The sequence below is a fragment of the Nyctereutes procyonoides genome, unplaced genomic scaffold, assembly GCF_905146905.1.
Source record: "Nyctereutes procyonoides isolate TBG_1078 unplaced genomic scaffold, NYPRO_anot_genome, whole genome shotgun sequence".
Lineage (NCBI taxonomy): Eukaryota > Metazoa > Chordata > Mammalia > Carnivora > Canidae > Nyctereutes > Nyctereutes procyonoides.
Genome location: NW_026575042.1, coordinates 50,200,670 through 50,216,691, shown reverse-complemented (window position 1 = coordinate 50,216,691; position 16,022 = coordinate 50,200,670). Strand labels below are relative to the sequence as shown.

Genomic DNA, 16,022 nt, shown 5'->3' with positions numbered 1-16,022 from the left:
ATACATGCATACATATATATGTTTAAAATATATTAATATATATCTGGTAGAAGATGGTCTATGCTATTCAAGGTTATCTATAAAATAGAAGCATTTTGATAGAATGCATTTCAATTTCTTACTGACATAAGGCCCCAAATTTTCTTCAGGTTAGAATCAGAACAAGAGTCTTTTTCTGTAAACTTCACTACAAATCAGACTGATGAATTCCAGTCCTTGTTTTAGATCTGAGGTATCTCAAAAAGAAGAACTTCAAAAGCACATATCTCAAATTCTTAACATCTCATTTTAATTTCAATTTTCCTCCCTTTTATAATAGTCACACACACACACACACACATTTGGAAATTGGGAATAGAGGAAGGGAAAAAAATTGTCCACATTCCTTCTTCTTAAAAATAACAACTTATAATATTTGGTTGTTTTTCCTTCTATTCTTTGTGCAATGTTTTTAAAAACTGCAATTGGGCCCATTATGATTGTTGGTATAACATCTATCTGTCCTGATTTAAAAAGTGAAGTTGAAGTCAATATGAAAGATTTAGATGATGTGGAACATTCCACACACACATATATATTCCAGCCAAGTAGAATTGCTGAATAAAATATAACAAAATTAATGTACATGCAAGTTTGAAACCTAGAAAGAGAAGTCTCCAGATGCCAAAACGAAGAGAGCACCAAAGTCAGAGGGTAAAGGCATGGTGTCTTCCTACCCTCCCTCTGGAGGCAGAGAAGCTCTGTTTCATGAGGCAAGCATAGATAACTCCGTGAGCATCATTTTGAATAATTCAGCTTTATAAATATCATTGGTAGAAAATCCTTCCACATTCTGGTCACGAGTCAGGCTAATTTAAGTTTTCAACTATGGTTTTTTATATTTTTCTCAATGTTCCTAGTAGGAGGAAATCCAGAGATGCTGCTCAGTGGATGGGAGTCAGAGTTCTGTTAACTAGAAGTTCAGAATTAGCTTTTAACATTTTTCCTACATATGCACGTGGATCTTTGCTTTCTTCTATTAAGTAGATCTCTGAGCGTGAAGTAAGTTCTATATCTCTCTGCTCTTGCTATGGTTAATAGTGACCTCCATGTTCCTGACTCCAATGGTCTACTCTTCATCCTCAGCCCGTTTGACCCAATAGCAGATTTAACATAGTTGATCCCCCCCACCTCTTCATTCAGCTCCTGATTACACACTCTCCCATGGTTCTCCTATCTTCTGAGAGTTTGCCTTCAGTCTCTTTTGCTGTCTCCTCCTCATCTCTGTCACCTCCTATCATTGGGGAGGCTGGTGTGCTACTCTCACAGCTGTACTCTCTCAGGCTAGATGGACGACTCCAAAACTTATATCTTTATATCCTGAATATAAATCCCCAGCCCAGACCTCTCCTATGAACTCCAGACTCTTGTCTACTTGACATTTTCCTTTTGTTGTCTAATATGCATTTCGATATCTCATGTCTGCGAACTAAGTTCTTACTCTTCTTTCCACGAGATCTGCTCCCCTGTAATCTTACTCATCTCATTTTAGGACAATTTAATTGTCCCAATTTCCCAGGCCAACAAACTCGAAGTCATCTTTGGATTATATCCTTTTATCACACATTACACCCAATTTGTAATGCTCTTAATTCTACTCTTAAATCAACCCACTTCCACTCTGGTTCAAGCTATTGTTACTTCTTGTCTGACCCATTACAATAACTTCCTAATCAGTAACCTTGCTTCTAACTCTCAGTCTATTTTCCAACTTAGCTATTGGAGTGAACCTGTAACTCCATGTAACTTTCCTGCTTAATACTCTCTAAAATACTCTTCTATGTCACTAGGACTAGAAGCCAATATCTTTTAATTTTTTAGTTTAATTCCAATGTAGTTAATATACAGTGTTATATTAGTTTTAAGTGTACAATATAGTGATACAGTGATTCCATGCATCACCATGTACTCATCACAGCAAGTGCCTCCTTAATCCGCATCACTCATTTCACACGTCTCTCCACCTTCCTCCCCTTTGATAACCATCACTTTGTTCTGTATAATTAAGAGTTTGTTTCTTGGCTTATCTTTCTCTTTCTATCTTTGTCCATTTGTTTTGTCTCTGAAATTCCACATGAGTGAAATTATATGGTATTTGTCTTTCTCTGACTTTTTCACTTAGCATTATACTCTCTAGCTCTATCCATGTCATTGCAAATGGCAAAGTTTCTTTCTTCTTTATGGCTGAATAATACTCCGTAATATATATATATATATTTTACATATTTCATTCATCTATTGATGGACAATTGGGCTGCTTCCATAATCTGGCTATTGTAAATAATGCTGCAATAAACATAGGAGCACATGTGTTGCTTTGAATTTGTGTTTTTGAATTTTTGAGGTGAATACCCAGTAGTGCAATTACTGGATTGGAAATAGTTTTATTTTTAACATTTTGAGGAGTCTCTGCACCATTTTCCACAGTGGCTGCACCAGTTTTAGAAGTCCACATCTTTTAAATGACCTACAAAGACCAGTATGACTTGGCTTCTGTGCAGTAAAGTATTAAGCATGATCAAAGGAGGCATTGGCCCTTTGCCCCTGGCTCCTGGGAGGTAACCTCAAAGCCGTTGGAATGTTCTACACAACAGGAGTGTCTTTGTTTGACTTGGGAGGCTTGGGCCATGCCTGATGATCTATGCTAAATATGTGGCTTATTGTGGGGCCCTTGGGCTACTGGGAATTCAGCTCATCCTCCACATGGGCTAAACATCAAGGTCAACCATGCAGGTGGTCAGTGTGTCTATATGGCCAATCCCCAGTGAAAAGTCTGGACACCAAGTCTTGGAATAAGCTGCCCTGGCTGACAATACTCTGTGCATATTGTCACACTTTGTTTTCGGGGGAAAGTACTTTCCATACAACTCCATTAGGAGAAGACAACAGAAGTTCTGCTTGCTTCTCCTGGACTTCCACTCTAGGCACCTTTCCTCCAAGCTGACTTTAATCTGTATCTTTTTGTAGCCATAGAATATAATTGCAAATATAATTCTTTCCTGAGTTCTGTGAGTCTTCCTAGTGAAGCATATATATGTACTTTCACTTTAGGCCTTTCTTTACACATGCTGTGATCTCTGTCTGAAGCATTCTTCCTCCCAGAAACCCAGGTGATTGTCCTTTTCACCTCCTTCAAATACCATCTTCTGGGTGAGGCCTTGCCTGGGTGCACCCTTTAAAATTTTAGCTGTTCACTGACACATATACTCATCCTCCCTCCTGCTTTGTGTTTCTACAGAGGACTTATTCTTCCTGAAATCTTACAGCTTATTGTCTATCTCATCCCAACTAGAATGAAATCTCCAAGAAAACAGGGAACTTACTGTTTTGTTCTGTCTTGTTCATTGCCGTGTCTTCTGGGATAGTGTGTAACATAGATGAGAACTTAGTAATAGCTATTGAATGAAAGAGTGAATCTGTGTATGTTGGGGAGGAAATAAGGTAAATAGCTCAACCAAAAATAAACACAGCACCCAAAACAGCAAGGACCAATTAGTGGTCATAGAAAATAACTTCATAAAAAGCGTGCCCCGTTGAATTATAAAATATGAATTTGGCTGCACAAGCCTGATTTTTCATTTTCTCAGGGACTGTGTTTTGGATCACTCAACATTCTAAATGGGTCATGAGACATAAAAGGGAAAATATTTACCCACACAGGACGTCCACAAAGAACATCCACCAAGAACTAGTGAATATGGAATAAAAAATGGAAGGTCCTTGGAGAGAAAATGGTGGTGAGGAAGGAACTGAAAGAAGGTAGTTGGACTTTATCCACTCTCATTGAGCCTCACCCAGGCTGGCTCCCTCAGGCAATTAAACCCCTCGAATGGAAAAGTGTGACCCTACTGTTGGTATGGCCCAGTCCCAGTAACGCTGAGTAGAACAGGTCAGGATATTTCCCAAGATATAAAGGTGGCCAGAGTCAAGTGAGAAAACCTCTCAATGACTCAAACACCTAATGATACCACCAAGGTACCATCCTCCAACTGCTGGTCATCAGCTGAAGAATTCCTTAGTTATAGGCCAGATTGTTCCTGGGAAAGGGCTCATAGAATTGATGGACAAGAGGTAGGAAGAATGTGTGGTGGGAAGGGGTGTAAAAGGAGAGACCCATGGCTCCAGGATGTTGGCACACAAGCACCACATCTAGGAGAAATAAGGAATATGCCCAGAGTGAAGGCCACGAGTGTCTTGTTTGGTCTCTATAACTCAGGACCCAACTGTGGGTAGGACTAGACAGTGACATCACGGAGAACTTTCTGGAGGAAAGTACAGTGAAGACATCATGAATGCAAGGAGATAAATAAATGAATGAAAAGTGAAACAAGATGGATGTGTGAGGAGGAACAAAAATAAAGTGGGCTTATGACATTATAAATATGATAGAAAACTTCAAAGGACCCTAAAATAGAATCTATTTCCTATGAGAACAATGTTGTCCCCCAAGTGCCACTATCTCAAATGAGGACATTTGTGATGCTTTTAGTAAAGAGAGATAGGCAGGAAGTGAGTAGCAGGGAGACTATGGGTGGAAAGTTTGGTAGAACAATTCCCTGAGTCTGATAATCCAGCCGATTGCCTGCCAGTAAAGAACGAGGGCTTCTTTGTTATTATTCTGCTTAATAACTCGTTTACTCAGCAAATGTTTACCGAGTTCTACACCAGAGACTGGATTCTAGGGAAGCAGCAATTACCCCTACAGATAAGACCCCCGTCCTCCCGGAGCTCCCCCTCCAGAGGGAGAGACACGCGATACAGAAATAAACGAACCAGAGTGCCAAGAGGAACAACAGGCACAAAGGAAGGTGGCACTAATTTGATGAGTCTTACAAAGAAGTTACAATAAGGATTAAGCTTTTGGGACATCACGCAGAGGTGCCCGTCATACCCAATGGTCATCTCGGGAGCCGTGACAGCGCCTTTTTAAGGCCCTAACCAGCCTCTGAACGCGCGAGTTGCCACCATGTGCTGAGTTGCGGAGTGCTGCCCCATTTCCAGGGCAGTGACCTGTTAGAAACCCTCCTGATGCTGACGCACAGCTTCGATACCTGATGAGCTCACACTCTACACCCACACCCTTCAATTGTCAGAACTTCTAAAATATTCTGCCTTTATAAATTAAAAGGAATATGGGGAGAGGAAAAATAGACCAAAGACAACTGGGCCAAAGTTCCTTGTCTGAAGGTGTTCCCTGTGCCCCAGGCGGAACCTATGCTTCCCTGGCTGCTGGGCAGCTCAGCTTCCTCTCCCTCGCCCACAGGGGACCTCGGCCCGAACCCACACCATTGCCTGTTTGTAACAGATTTGTCCCTTGGGCTGCTGCTCCAGCCTTTTGGGGTGGCTCTGGGCTCATCTCCTCGGTACTTGACTTTGGGGCTGCACATTCTGAGCTAACCACGTGCTGGATGCTCCCAGCCCCCTCACTCTGTCCACGCTCAGAGGGCCTAACCCCAGTTCCTGACGAGTCAACAGCCCTGCCCCTGTGACCAGCACACATCCTTCAGGGGATGTGTCAAGCAGAAGAACAGAGATGACTGAGTTTGTGTAGGTCAGTACGTCTTTGAGATCCACCTCAGCTTCAGGCCTAAAATTCCAGTTTACAAGGTCGTGGCCCTTGTCGGGTAGCTGTGGAAGACTCAGTCTTGGAGACAGGATTGGTCGCAGTAACCAGGACCCGTTAGGACAAGCACAGCAATTGTGTGGCACTATAGCACCACCTCCCAACCCCGAGCAGACATTGCAAATAGTCAGAGGCCTTTTCCCACTGACCTCCTCCCTGAGCTAAATTTAATCCGTCCTGAACTGTTCCAGATTGAAGGAAACTAAAAAGACAGGACAACTAAATACCATATGTGATCCTAACCTGGATCTAGTACTAGTGGAGTAAAAAAGAAAAAAAAAATGCTATAAAGGGCGTGATTGGGTCACCTGATGAAATTAGAATACAGACAGCCTATCAGGTAAAGGTATCATACCCCATCAATTCGGTATTTGCATGGGGGTGTACATACGGGGTAAAGGGCCGTGACATATGTAACGTACCCTCAAACTTAATTTTCTCTTGGAAAAATAAATTAGGAGGTGGTGGGAGTGCAAGAAGCATGCACGTAAGAACCTGAGCAAATGTCAAGGCAAATGGGGCAAAATGTGAACAACATGTTAAGAAGAAAAACGGCTGAAAAGTTATTAGTATTATTCTTACGAGTTGTATGACAGATTGAAATTATTTTCAAATTAGAAGTTTTGTTTTTACTTTTTAATAGTCTGGTTTTGGGCAGCCCCGGTGGTGCAGCTGTTTAGCGCCACCTGCAGCCCAGATCCTGGGGACCCGGAATCAAGTCCCACGTCAGGCTCCTTGCATGGAGCCTGCTTCTCCCTCTGCCTGGGTCTCAGCCTCTCTCTCTCTCTCTCTCTCTCTCTCTCTCTCTCTCCTCTCTCTGTGTCTCTCATGAATAAATAAATAAAATCTTTAAAATAATAATAATAATAATAATAATAATAATAATCTGGTCTTAAGAAATAGGTAGATTGCCTAAAAATTGCTCCTCTACCACCTGGACGCCCAGGTTTAGAGGTTCATTTCTTTGGCTGTGACATATTTACAGACCACCCCACCCCACCCCATCAACCGGGACAGCTTTGCTTTCCCCTGTCCTGGGGGGGGGGGAGAAGTGTTCTTTTGCTTCATAATCGTTTGAGACACAGAGACCTAGAACATCTCTTCACCTGAACACCGGCGTGTATTACACCATACACAATCGAAACCTTAGGGAGCGGCGGTTGATAACCAGCTGGATGAGGAGCTAGAAGCATCCCTGGCTGGGGACTAAGGCAGCAGGTGTGGAGGGTGACCCAGAGAGGTGAAGCCGCGCCCCGAGGGCAGAGGCGGGAGGCACCACTCCTCCACCTGTGGACCTGGGGCCGGGCCTCGGCAGCAGGGGTGTGAGCAGGGGGCGGCTCCGCTGCGGGCTGGCCGGCCAGCGCTCCTCCAGACCCCCTGCATCGGGCCCGCTCCACTGCCCCCAAGTGCCTGCAAAACACATCAACGAACATTCTCTAAAGCCAGGCCGAAGCGTGAAGCACCCCCGTCTCCACCCCAGGGGCCGCCCCCAGGCTCTGAGCTGTGGCCCCGAAGCCCCCAGACACAGAAATCTGCGTGGCCAGACACCTGGCTCACCCGGGTTACGGGGACACGGATGCTGTAGGCATCAGGGTCCCCAAATCCTGGGAGGACGCTGGCCATAAATTCTTGTTTTTTCTCACCACAGGAAATTTCCCAAGTGGCATCAAAAGAGGGATTTCTTAATTTTCACAATCAAGGGAAACCCGCAGATGGGAATGGAAGTGGAAGCCGTGGCCCAGCGCGGCCTGGGCACAATTCACAGGTCTCTGCGAGCTGCGGCTCAGGAGCCCAGGGGCTTCCTTTTCTTTATGAAACAGCACATCTCAGCGGCACTCTTGGGCACTGCAGGGAAATTCGGAAGTTTTTTGTTGTTTTTTCCTCCTTGAGTGAAAACATATGTGACCTACAGTAGCTCCTGGGTCAGGAAAACTCAGTCTAAATGCTCTTTTTTTTTTCTCATTGTGAAACCACCACCACCAATCTCTACATGAGAAAAACGTGGGTTAATAGAACCCGGTGTTGCTCCCGAGCCCCGAATTTCAGATGTTTTCCTTCGGCTGCGTAAAAACGAAGCAACGCTCCCCCTGGAAAAATATACGTGGAAATTTCAAAAAGGAATAAAAATAATACTTCGAATCCAAGTGGCACTCCTCTCTCACTTTTGCTTAAATTTTTAAAGGGCTTTCGATCTAAACTGACCCTTTTAAAACGTACTTATTTTAGAACCCCTGTTACATTCAAGAGGAAATAAACAGTCTGCTCCATTCTGAATAGGCCCCTTTCACCAGCCTTCCAGGCTATTCAGGTTTCATGTAATCACACAGGTTCTGAGTCTGAACCATCTCAGTGACACCGATGTTCCTCCAGAAATGTTGATGCCAGGAGAGCCGCAGTCAGAGCAAATTAGCACAGGCCTCACAACTGACCAAAATCAGGCCAGTCTAAAATAAATCATGTAGGCGCCCTTTTTTTTAAGTAGAAAATACAAACCCTGCACATGTAGGCTTTTTTTTTTTTTTTTTTTTTAGGCTTTTGATTTTTCATGGTCATGGCCATAGCCACTTTTCAAGCGGGTCCAAGGGTGCCAAGCGCTCCGTGAAAAAAGTAGGTCACGGGAATGCATTGTGAAGGGATTTTTGTTTGGGGCCGGGGTGGGGCGGGGGGCTAGCTGGAAGGATGACAGTGAGTTCAACTTGGGAATAAAAATCATTTTCCGTTTCCGCGCTGTATTACAGGAATCACAAGAAAGGGAAAGGGCTACAAGGGGATAGGCCTTCCCGGGTGCCTACTGTTTGGGCCTTTACACAAATGGTATTACCCTGTGAGGAGGGTTCATTTTCATCCTCTGGGTAAGGCAGCCGGGCATCAGGGAAGCCGGGAAGGAGAAGGTGGCCATCCAATCCTGCAGCTGGGACGCCACCTTCTCACTTTGACAGAACCCAGGCAAAGGTTCCCAGAGTGAATCTATTACCTGGTCTCTACAAGGATCTCCATGTAGAGACCAGGTAATAGATGCTCCCAGACGCTCTGCCCAACATCCTGGAGAAAGCAGTGGCTGGGTGAGGATTCTCTCTGGCGTTGGGGCCCTCTTCTTCCTCCACACATGTGCCTCGCCACCCAAGCTTTCCTCTTGCTCTGCTTTAGAAACCTCCTTTCCTCCTTCTCTGTTTTCAGGCCACACCTGCCCGACATGTCTCCTCCTAGGTGGGCTGCCTGTCAGCTTAGCTTCCAGGCTTCTACTGTAACGGAACCGAGGCCTCCAGTTGGAGAAAACCTCAGACACTGCAGCAAAGCTGATGGGAGAGGTGCTACGAGCAGGTGGTAGTTTTTGCCTTTTAGTTGGGTTCTGCTTCAAATATTTCTGTTCAGGACACAATGCCAGGCATGGAAACACATGGTTTGATAAAAGATTATTTTCGTCTTCTTATACACCATTTGGAGAGTAATTTATTACAATGCTCCGTGAGGCCGTTTAAGTCAGTAAGAGGTCATGTGTGAGGTGGGGAAAAAAAAAAAAAGACATCTTCTCAATAGATCCTAAGGACAGATTCCGACAGGAGAAACAAAAAATGGTTAAAAGCAAGGGAGGAAAGGTGGGTGGTACGCTCCGAATTGTGCAAAATTCAATTTGTAAGCGTGCATTTCCGCCCCTCTCTTTTTTAGGCATATGGTGAGACACGTTCCCTTTCGAACTCTGCGAGATGACTAAACGATGTTATTATTTATGTAGTGAAGAACCACGAGAGAAATCCTCTCTGGCCTCCAGATTAAAAAGAGATGTGCCCACACTGAGCAACTGGCCTGTGCCCACCTCCTGCAAGAACTGCACGACTGTTGAGAGCGCCGCTTCACTCTTTGCAATTTCGTGCCCCTGGAGAACACAGAGCCTGGCCCCTTCCTGCTCTTAATGCTCCTTGAATTCACTCCTTCTGATTTGGTATTTTTGTTTTTCTCAATGAGACGCTCTTGGGTACCTTAAATACCTCTGGAAAAAAGAGGCTTAAAAATAAACACAAACAAACAAAGAAGCTATGCACCTGACAGCTTTGTTTTCTAGACCAGGGGTCAGCAAACTGCGGCCTATTGGCCAACGCCGACCTGCCACTTACCTTTGTGTGTTCCTCAAGCCAAGCTTGGCTCGTACATTTTTTAACGATTTGGGAGAAAAAAAAGGAAGAAGATTCACGAGAAGTTTCACGAGATGTGAAACTTACATAAAACTCGTGTCATCCCTCAGCCCCTGCATACGGTTTTGTGGGACCGCAAGCACACCCCCCTCCGCTTCCTGTCGGTGGCGGCCTTCACCCTACAGTGGCACCGTTCTGTAGTTGTGACAACGGTGCACACGGCCCGTTGAGCCTAAAAGATTTACCCCCTGGCCTTTCACAGGCCCTGCATCAGACCTTCATTTTACACCTGCTGGAGTTCCTCCTGGCTAATTATAAAATTGCTTCAAAGCTGAACATCTGCTACATCTTTACTCAGTCTAGATATTTTTTGTGTGTTTTATCCATAAAACGACCACTCAGTGTTCTTTAACCTTGAACTAAGCTCAGGTTTACTTACTATCTGGCTCAGATTTCAATGCTGTGTAATGGAGACAATTACCTTTCAACCTCTTAGGAATGACTAAAGGACCCTCCTGGGTAACTATTTTATAGACACTAATAAGATGAATCCACAAAAACCTTCTATTTTTGCGAAAAATTCTAAGCCAACAGAAGGATCTACACAGCAACTTGGCACTTTGTGCACCACGTTCAAACAATTTCCTCCAGTTTCTTTTCAGTTGATACATGTGTTTGCATATTTACTGATTTTTTCCCTCTCCTGGTCACCCTCAGTTAGAAATAAAACCAAGTCTCCATGGAAACACAACAGAATGCTCTCACACAGATGATCGAGGGACCCAAGCAGCTGGTATTGGGCTGGAGGCTGCAATGGCATCTGACCAAATTAGGAAGAGAAAACAGCTTATGGGATCTTCCAGAATTCTAAAGCTCAGCATGAAAACCTACACAGATTGTGAATTACTGCGGATTTTTTTTTATTCCTTCTTTTCCTTCTAAGGGACATTCTATCTTATCATAAGATATTCTTATATTCCTTTAAGATGTTCTATCTTCCCCATTTGTACGTTCCAGCTATAGGGCCTTCCAACCCCTGCCCCTAGAATGAATCACAGAGGCTAGAGAATAAGCAAGAAGCGAGCACCTACTGTGTGTTAGGCACTTACATGTCACGGCCAGCTCAGTGTCACATGGGTTGGAGACCAAAAGAGCTGGGATTTGAACTCTGTTCTGATTAACTCCAAAGCCCATTCTCTTTCCACTCTACGTGCAATAATACCCTTCAAAAGGAAGAAAATAGAAAAAGACAGGTTGCACAGGGTATTTTGACATAGCCACGGCTGGGGAGGCGAGGGATGGAAATGAGGGTAAGGAAGGAAGAATATGAAATTCACCTTCTCACCCAACACCACCTACGTTTCTAAGAAGTCAATAGCATTTCATTCACATGTGGAATTTAAGAAACAAAACAAATGGACAAAGGGGGAGGAAGTAAGAGAGAAAACTAGAAACAGAGTCTACACTCTAGAGAAGAAGCAGATGGTTGCCGGAGGGGAAGCGGGGGAAGGGTGACATAGGTGAGGGAGGTCAAGGAGCACCGGGTGAGGAGCACCCGGTGATGTACCGAAGAGCTGAACCACTACACTGTACACCTGAAACTGATACAACACTGCGTGTTAACTATACTGGAATTAAAGTGAAAAACCCAAAAAGAAAAAAAAAAGTCATGGCGAAAAGCCAAGCTGGGGGGGGGGGGGACCGAGAGAACCTGTATTCTCTTCCCTAAAAATCCCTCCGTAATGTTACAAGGACGAGGCTTTAAATAAGGATGATTAATACGGGTCTCAAAGAATAGACAAATTACTATGGAAATCTGGAGAAAGGAGATGTGCTTCACGTTGGAAGGAGGGGGAGGGAGGCATGTCATGGAGGACGGGGTGACAACACAGCCTGCCCCTCAGAACTCAGAACTTTGGCTATTTCCTGGGGCCAATTATCCGTTTGGGTGCACTTGACTCTCCTCAAATTCTGATCTGGAAATGGCTATCTTCTAGGTCCCACTTCTTACCGGTGTGATCCAGGGGCACCTACCCTTGCCCAAGAGCCTGCCCCTGTGCCGGGACATCCTCAAGGCCACAGGGCCCTGCTCTCCAAGGCATTAGGGAGAGTCGCCTTGGAACTGTGCCCTCAAACCACAGGAGTGTGGGATTGGCAGGGCCGCCTCGGGAGCCAGACTGGGGAAGCCTGCCCCCTCCAGCAGGCAGGGCTCCGGGCTTCCACCTTCAACAAAGACCCCTTTGCATTTAACCATTTGAGGAGGGACAATTCCTCTGCTTTGAAACGGTCTGAAAAACACTATCCTAGGACATATCTTCATCTGAACGTCGGCACACACCGCAAAGGCTCCTTGGTATCCAGACCCGAACTCTGGAAGGAGCCATGCCCCCTGAAGCTCTATGCCAGGGCCCATGGTAATGCCACCCAGGCTGTGACAGAGATGCAGAGACAGATATCTGCCATCCCCCCTCATCTGCATTCGGACCTCGCCCCCCTGCCACCACTGAGGATGGAGGAGAGAAGGCGAAGAGGCAGAGGGAGAAGGTGGCTCCTGGTGGAAGCCAGATTCAGGAAAGGTGGACGAGGAACACCCAGCGTGGGGAGCTGTGAGTTGTCTCGGAAAGGTGCTTAGATTCTTCTCAGGCTCCACTTCCAAGGCACGACGGGGTGGGCCGCCCCGGGTCTACCTCATCCCCTGCAAACCTCTAGGAGCTCATTCCTCGTCTGCCTGGAGCCCTTAACTGCATCGAGTCTGTGTGAAATACGTTGCTCTCTGCAGAAAGAAGTCATTTCACTGCAAATTGTTTGATTAATCAAATTAGCTGGTAAACTAGAGCAGTAGCTACTCCATGAAAACAGACCTTTACATTACAGAAAGACGAAATCCCTGGGGACTTCACATCCATGCAAAAACAATCCCACTCTGTGGAGTGCAGAGCTGGGACTGGAGCTGGGACTGGAGCAGAGACAACTGTTCCTTAGCAATGCTAAATGAATTCTTTCCCCATTTTCGGCATTCTTGTCCTCCCGAACGGCTTTTGCTCAGTTTCCTGGATATTTAAAACTCCAGGCATTTGTCAAGGAAGCACTTGTGCGGGGCCACCAGGTGATTTAGCTAAGCACTGGCCTATCTCACAGACCTTTGGACAAGAATTGCTCTGACAAAGAATGATACTTCCCATCTCAGAGCAATTTATAAAGATTACACATCCAACCCCATACCAGGGGAACACTTCTCCTTTTTGTTAATCTTTCACAGAATAAATGATGGTATTAGAAGGTTAGAGAACAACCAGTAATTTATCTTGGGCTGCAATGATAAAAAAAAAAAAATGTCGTCATTTCAAGAAGAACTTGCTCAGTTTCATGAACTGTTTTATTAACTATTAACACGGACCACACGATTCAGGCTCAGATGAAAATAACAGCCTTGAAGCCCAGGTAACATTTTTTTTAAAAATCCTCCTCTTAATTTATAAATCCCCTAAAGAAGAATAGAGCCCCCATTCTTCGTTCTGACCTAAGTCACCGAGCTACTCCAAGCCAAAGCTATTTCTCCTGGCAGCACATGGTTAGGAGCTTCCACAAGGGAGCCTGCCTGTCTTCCACGGGGCCTTTTGAGCAAAGAGAAAGTAGACAATCTAAAGCTTGAAAAACTAAGGTAGCCAAAGAAGAGGGCTCCCCGTCTTCATTTCTCTAGATGGTGCTTGGTTTGCCATTTCAAGCCTTACCCCTTTAGTAACAGCGCCCCTCGACCTCAATGCAGCGCCCTGCTCGCGTGCCAGTGCAACCAGCAAGTACCTGTAAGCCATGCCCGTCTCGGCTCTGGTGGTTTCCTGCAATGAAATCCCATGAGCACGTAAAAACTTCTCCAGATATTTCCGTTCTGCTGCCCCACTAGGCCTAACCGGCCAGCAGGCTGCCTGGGGTGGAGGCTTGGTCACGGCTAAGTGCCGTCTACATTTCAGGGCCGATTCGCTGGATTTAGGCAGACCCAGCTTGGGGCTAGGGATGTCCGCACAGGCAGGTTTATACAGATGCATGTTTCAAAACCTAAGGAAGCAGAGCGAATTTCATGGTACTGAGCCCTGAGACTGGCTGTATCTTGCTATGATTAACTTGGGTTATCTGGCTTGGCATGTCCCTAAAAGGGCTCAACTCATTTTCCTTAGATGCCCCTTCTTATTTTTGTGTGTGTGAGCAGACTCTTAAGTCCCTGGCAGAGATGCTGGTTACATGCCTCTGTTGGAGACTTTGTAAAAAAGAAAGAAAAAGAAAACACCCTGACAAAGTCCAATCACTTTTCTCCTCCCTGTAAAGTTCCCAAAGGCAAACTTCAACAACTATGTATTGGCCCTGGGGAAAAAATATGGGTAGTCTTTCCCATGTCTTTCTATTTAGGTAAAAGGAAATATTTTGGTGGGATATAAGCCAAATGTTCTGTTCTCATAAGGATCATAAGGCCCTGCAGATGATTCATGAGTATGTAATGAGACCTTTCTAAATTATCAAGTATTTCATAGTCAAATAATTTATTATACTAGTGGCATGATTCATTTGGGCAGAAGGTCCGTTAACCTTTTTCTTTTCAAGATGTTGCTATCAAATGATAGGAAATATCAATAAGACAGGATGAGCACTGGGTGTTATTCTATATGTTGGCAAATTGAACACCAATAAAAAATAAATTTATAAAAATAAAAAAATAAAAAAATGGTTATAAAAAAGCATAGGGCCTACACAAATATGCCCAACTGACTTTTGACAAAGGTGTAAGAGCAATTCAATAGGAGAAGGATAAGCTTTTCAACAAATGCTCCTGGAGCAATTGGACATTTATAAACAAGAACAAAAACAAATGAATCCTTCATTTAAACTTCATATTTATACAAAAAATCAAAATGTATCACATACTTAAATATCAAACTTTATCATAAAATTTCCAGGACAAAATGTAGGAGAAAATCTTCAAGACCTAGGGGTAAGTGAAGAGTTCTTAGACCTGACATCCAAACAACGATCCACAAAAGGAAAAATTAGTAAATTGGATATTATCAACCTCCAAAACTTTTTCTCCATGAAAGGTCCTGTAAAGAGGATAAAAAACTAATTATGGACTGGAAGGAAATATTTGCAAGCCACATATCCAACAAAGGGCTTCTATCTGGAACATACAAAGAACTCCCAAAACGCGACAATAAAAACATAAATATTCAATTAGCTGGGGGACAAAAGATATTAACAGACATTTCATTGAAGAAAATGTATAAATGGCAAATAAGCACAATGAACATTCAACGTCATTAGCCATTAGGGAAATACAAATTAAACCCGTGACTTATTACTACACACCTATCAGATTAGTAAATTAAAATGCCAGTAACACCACATGCTGGCAAGGATCCGGAGAAACTGGATCATGCACACATTGCTGGTGGGAATGTACATTGGAAAAGAGTGTGACAGTTTCTTATAAAAACCAAACCTACCAAACCTACCATATGACACAGCAATTGTACTCTTGAATATCTCCCCCAGAGAAATGGAATCTATGTTCACACCAAAAAACTATACACAGATGTTCACAACAGGTTTATTCATAACAGCCCAAAACTGGAAACAACCCACATTTTCTACAATCGGTGAATGGTTAAACTCTGATATATCCAAACTACAGAAGACTATTCAGCAATAAAAAGGAATGAACTATTGATACAAGCAACGACTTGAATGGATCTCAAGGAAATTATGCTGAGTGGAAAAAAGGCAAATTACGCATGTAAAATAGGACTCACTTGCTCTCCTCCTCTCCCACCACATCACAAACACTCCTTCCCAGCTTCCCAATTTCTCTGTCAGGCTATCATTATTTATCTTGTTTTCTAATGGTTTAATATAGGTCTTATCTTGCCAGCTTTTCAATAAAGGCTTTAAGAGTAAAAAAGAAAGTCATCCTACTATATGATTTCATTTGTATCATGTCTTGACAGAATTATAGAGATGAATTATACAGATATATAGAATTATGTAGATATAACCAATTAGTGCTTGCCAGGGCTTAGAGAAGAGGAAAGAGAGGGAGGTGACTCTGTCCATAAAAAGGTAGATGAGGGATTCTTTTTTTTTTCTTTAAGATTTTATTTATTTATTCATGAGAGACACAGAGAGAGAGGCAGAGGGAGAAGCAGGCTCCATGCAAGGAGCCCGATGTGGGACTCAATCCCAGGACC

General features: G+C 43.9%; 1 protein-coding gene across 2 annotated transcripts in view; it reads right to left on the bottom strand.

Annotated features, from left to right (window-relative positions):
• KCNAB1 (potassium voltage-gated channel subfamily A regulatory beta subunit 1) overlaps positions 1-13,875 on the bottom strand; it is a 332,464-nt gene extending 318,589 nt beyond the window's left edge. For both annotated transcript variants that reach the window (XM_055321088.1, XM_055321090.1), the window contains exon 1: positions 13,594-13,875. In XM_055321088.1, the coding sequence (XP_055177063.1) occupies positions 13,594-13,835 (242 nt within the window). In that variant the 5' untranslated portion in view covers positions 13,836-13,875. The remainder of the gene's footprint in view (positions 1-13,593) is intronic.
• Between the last annotated feature and the right edge of the window lie 2,147 nt (positions 13,876-16,022).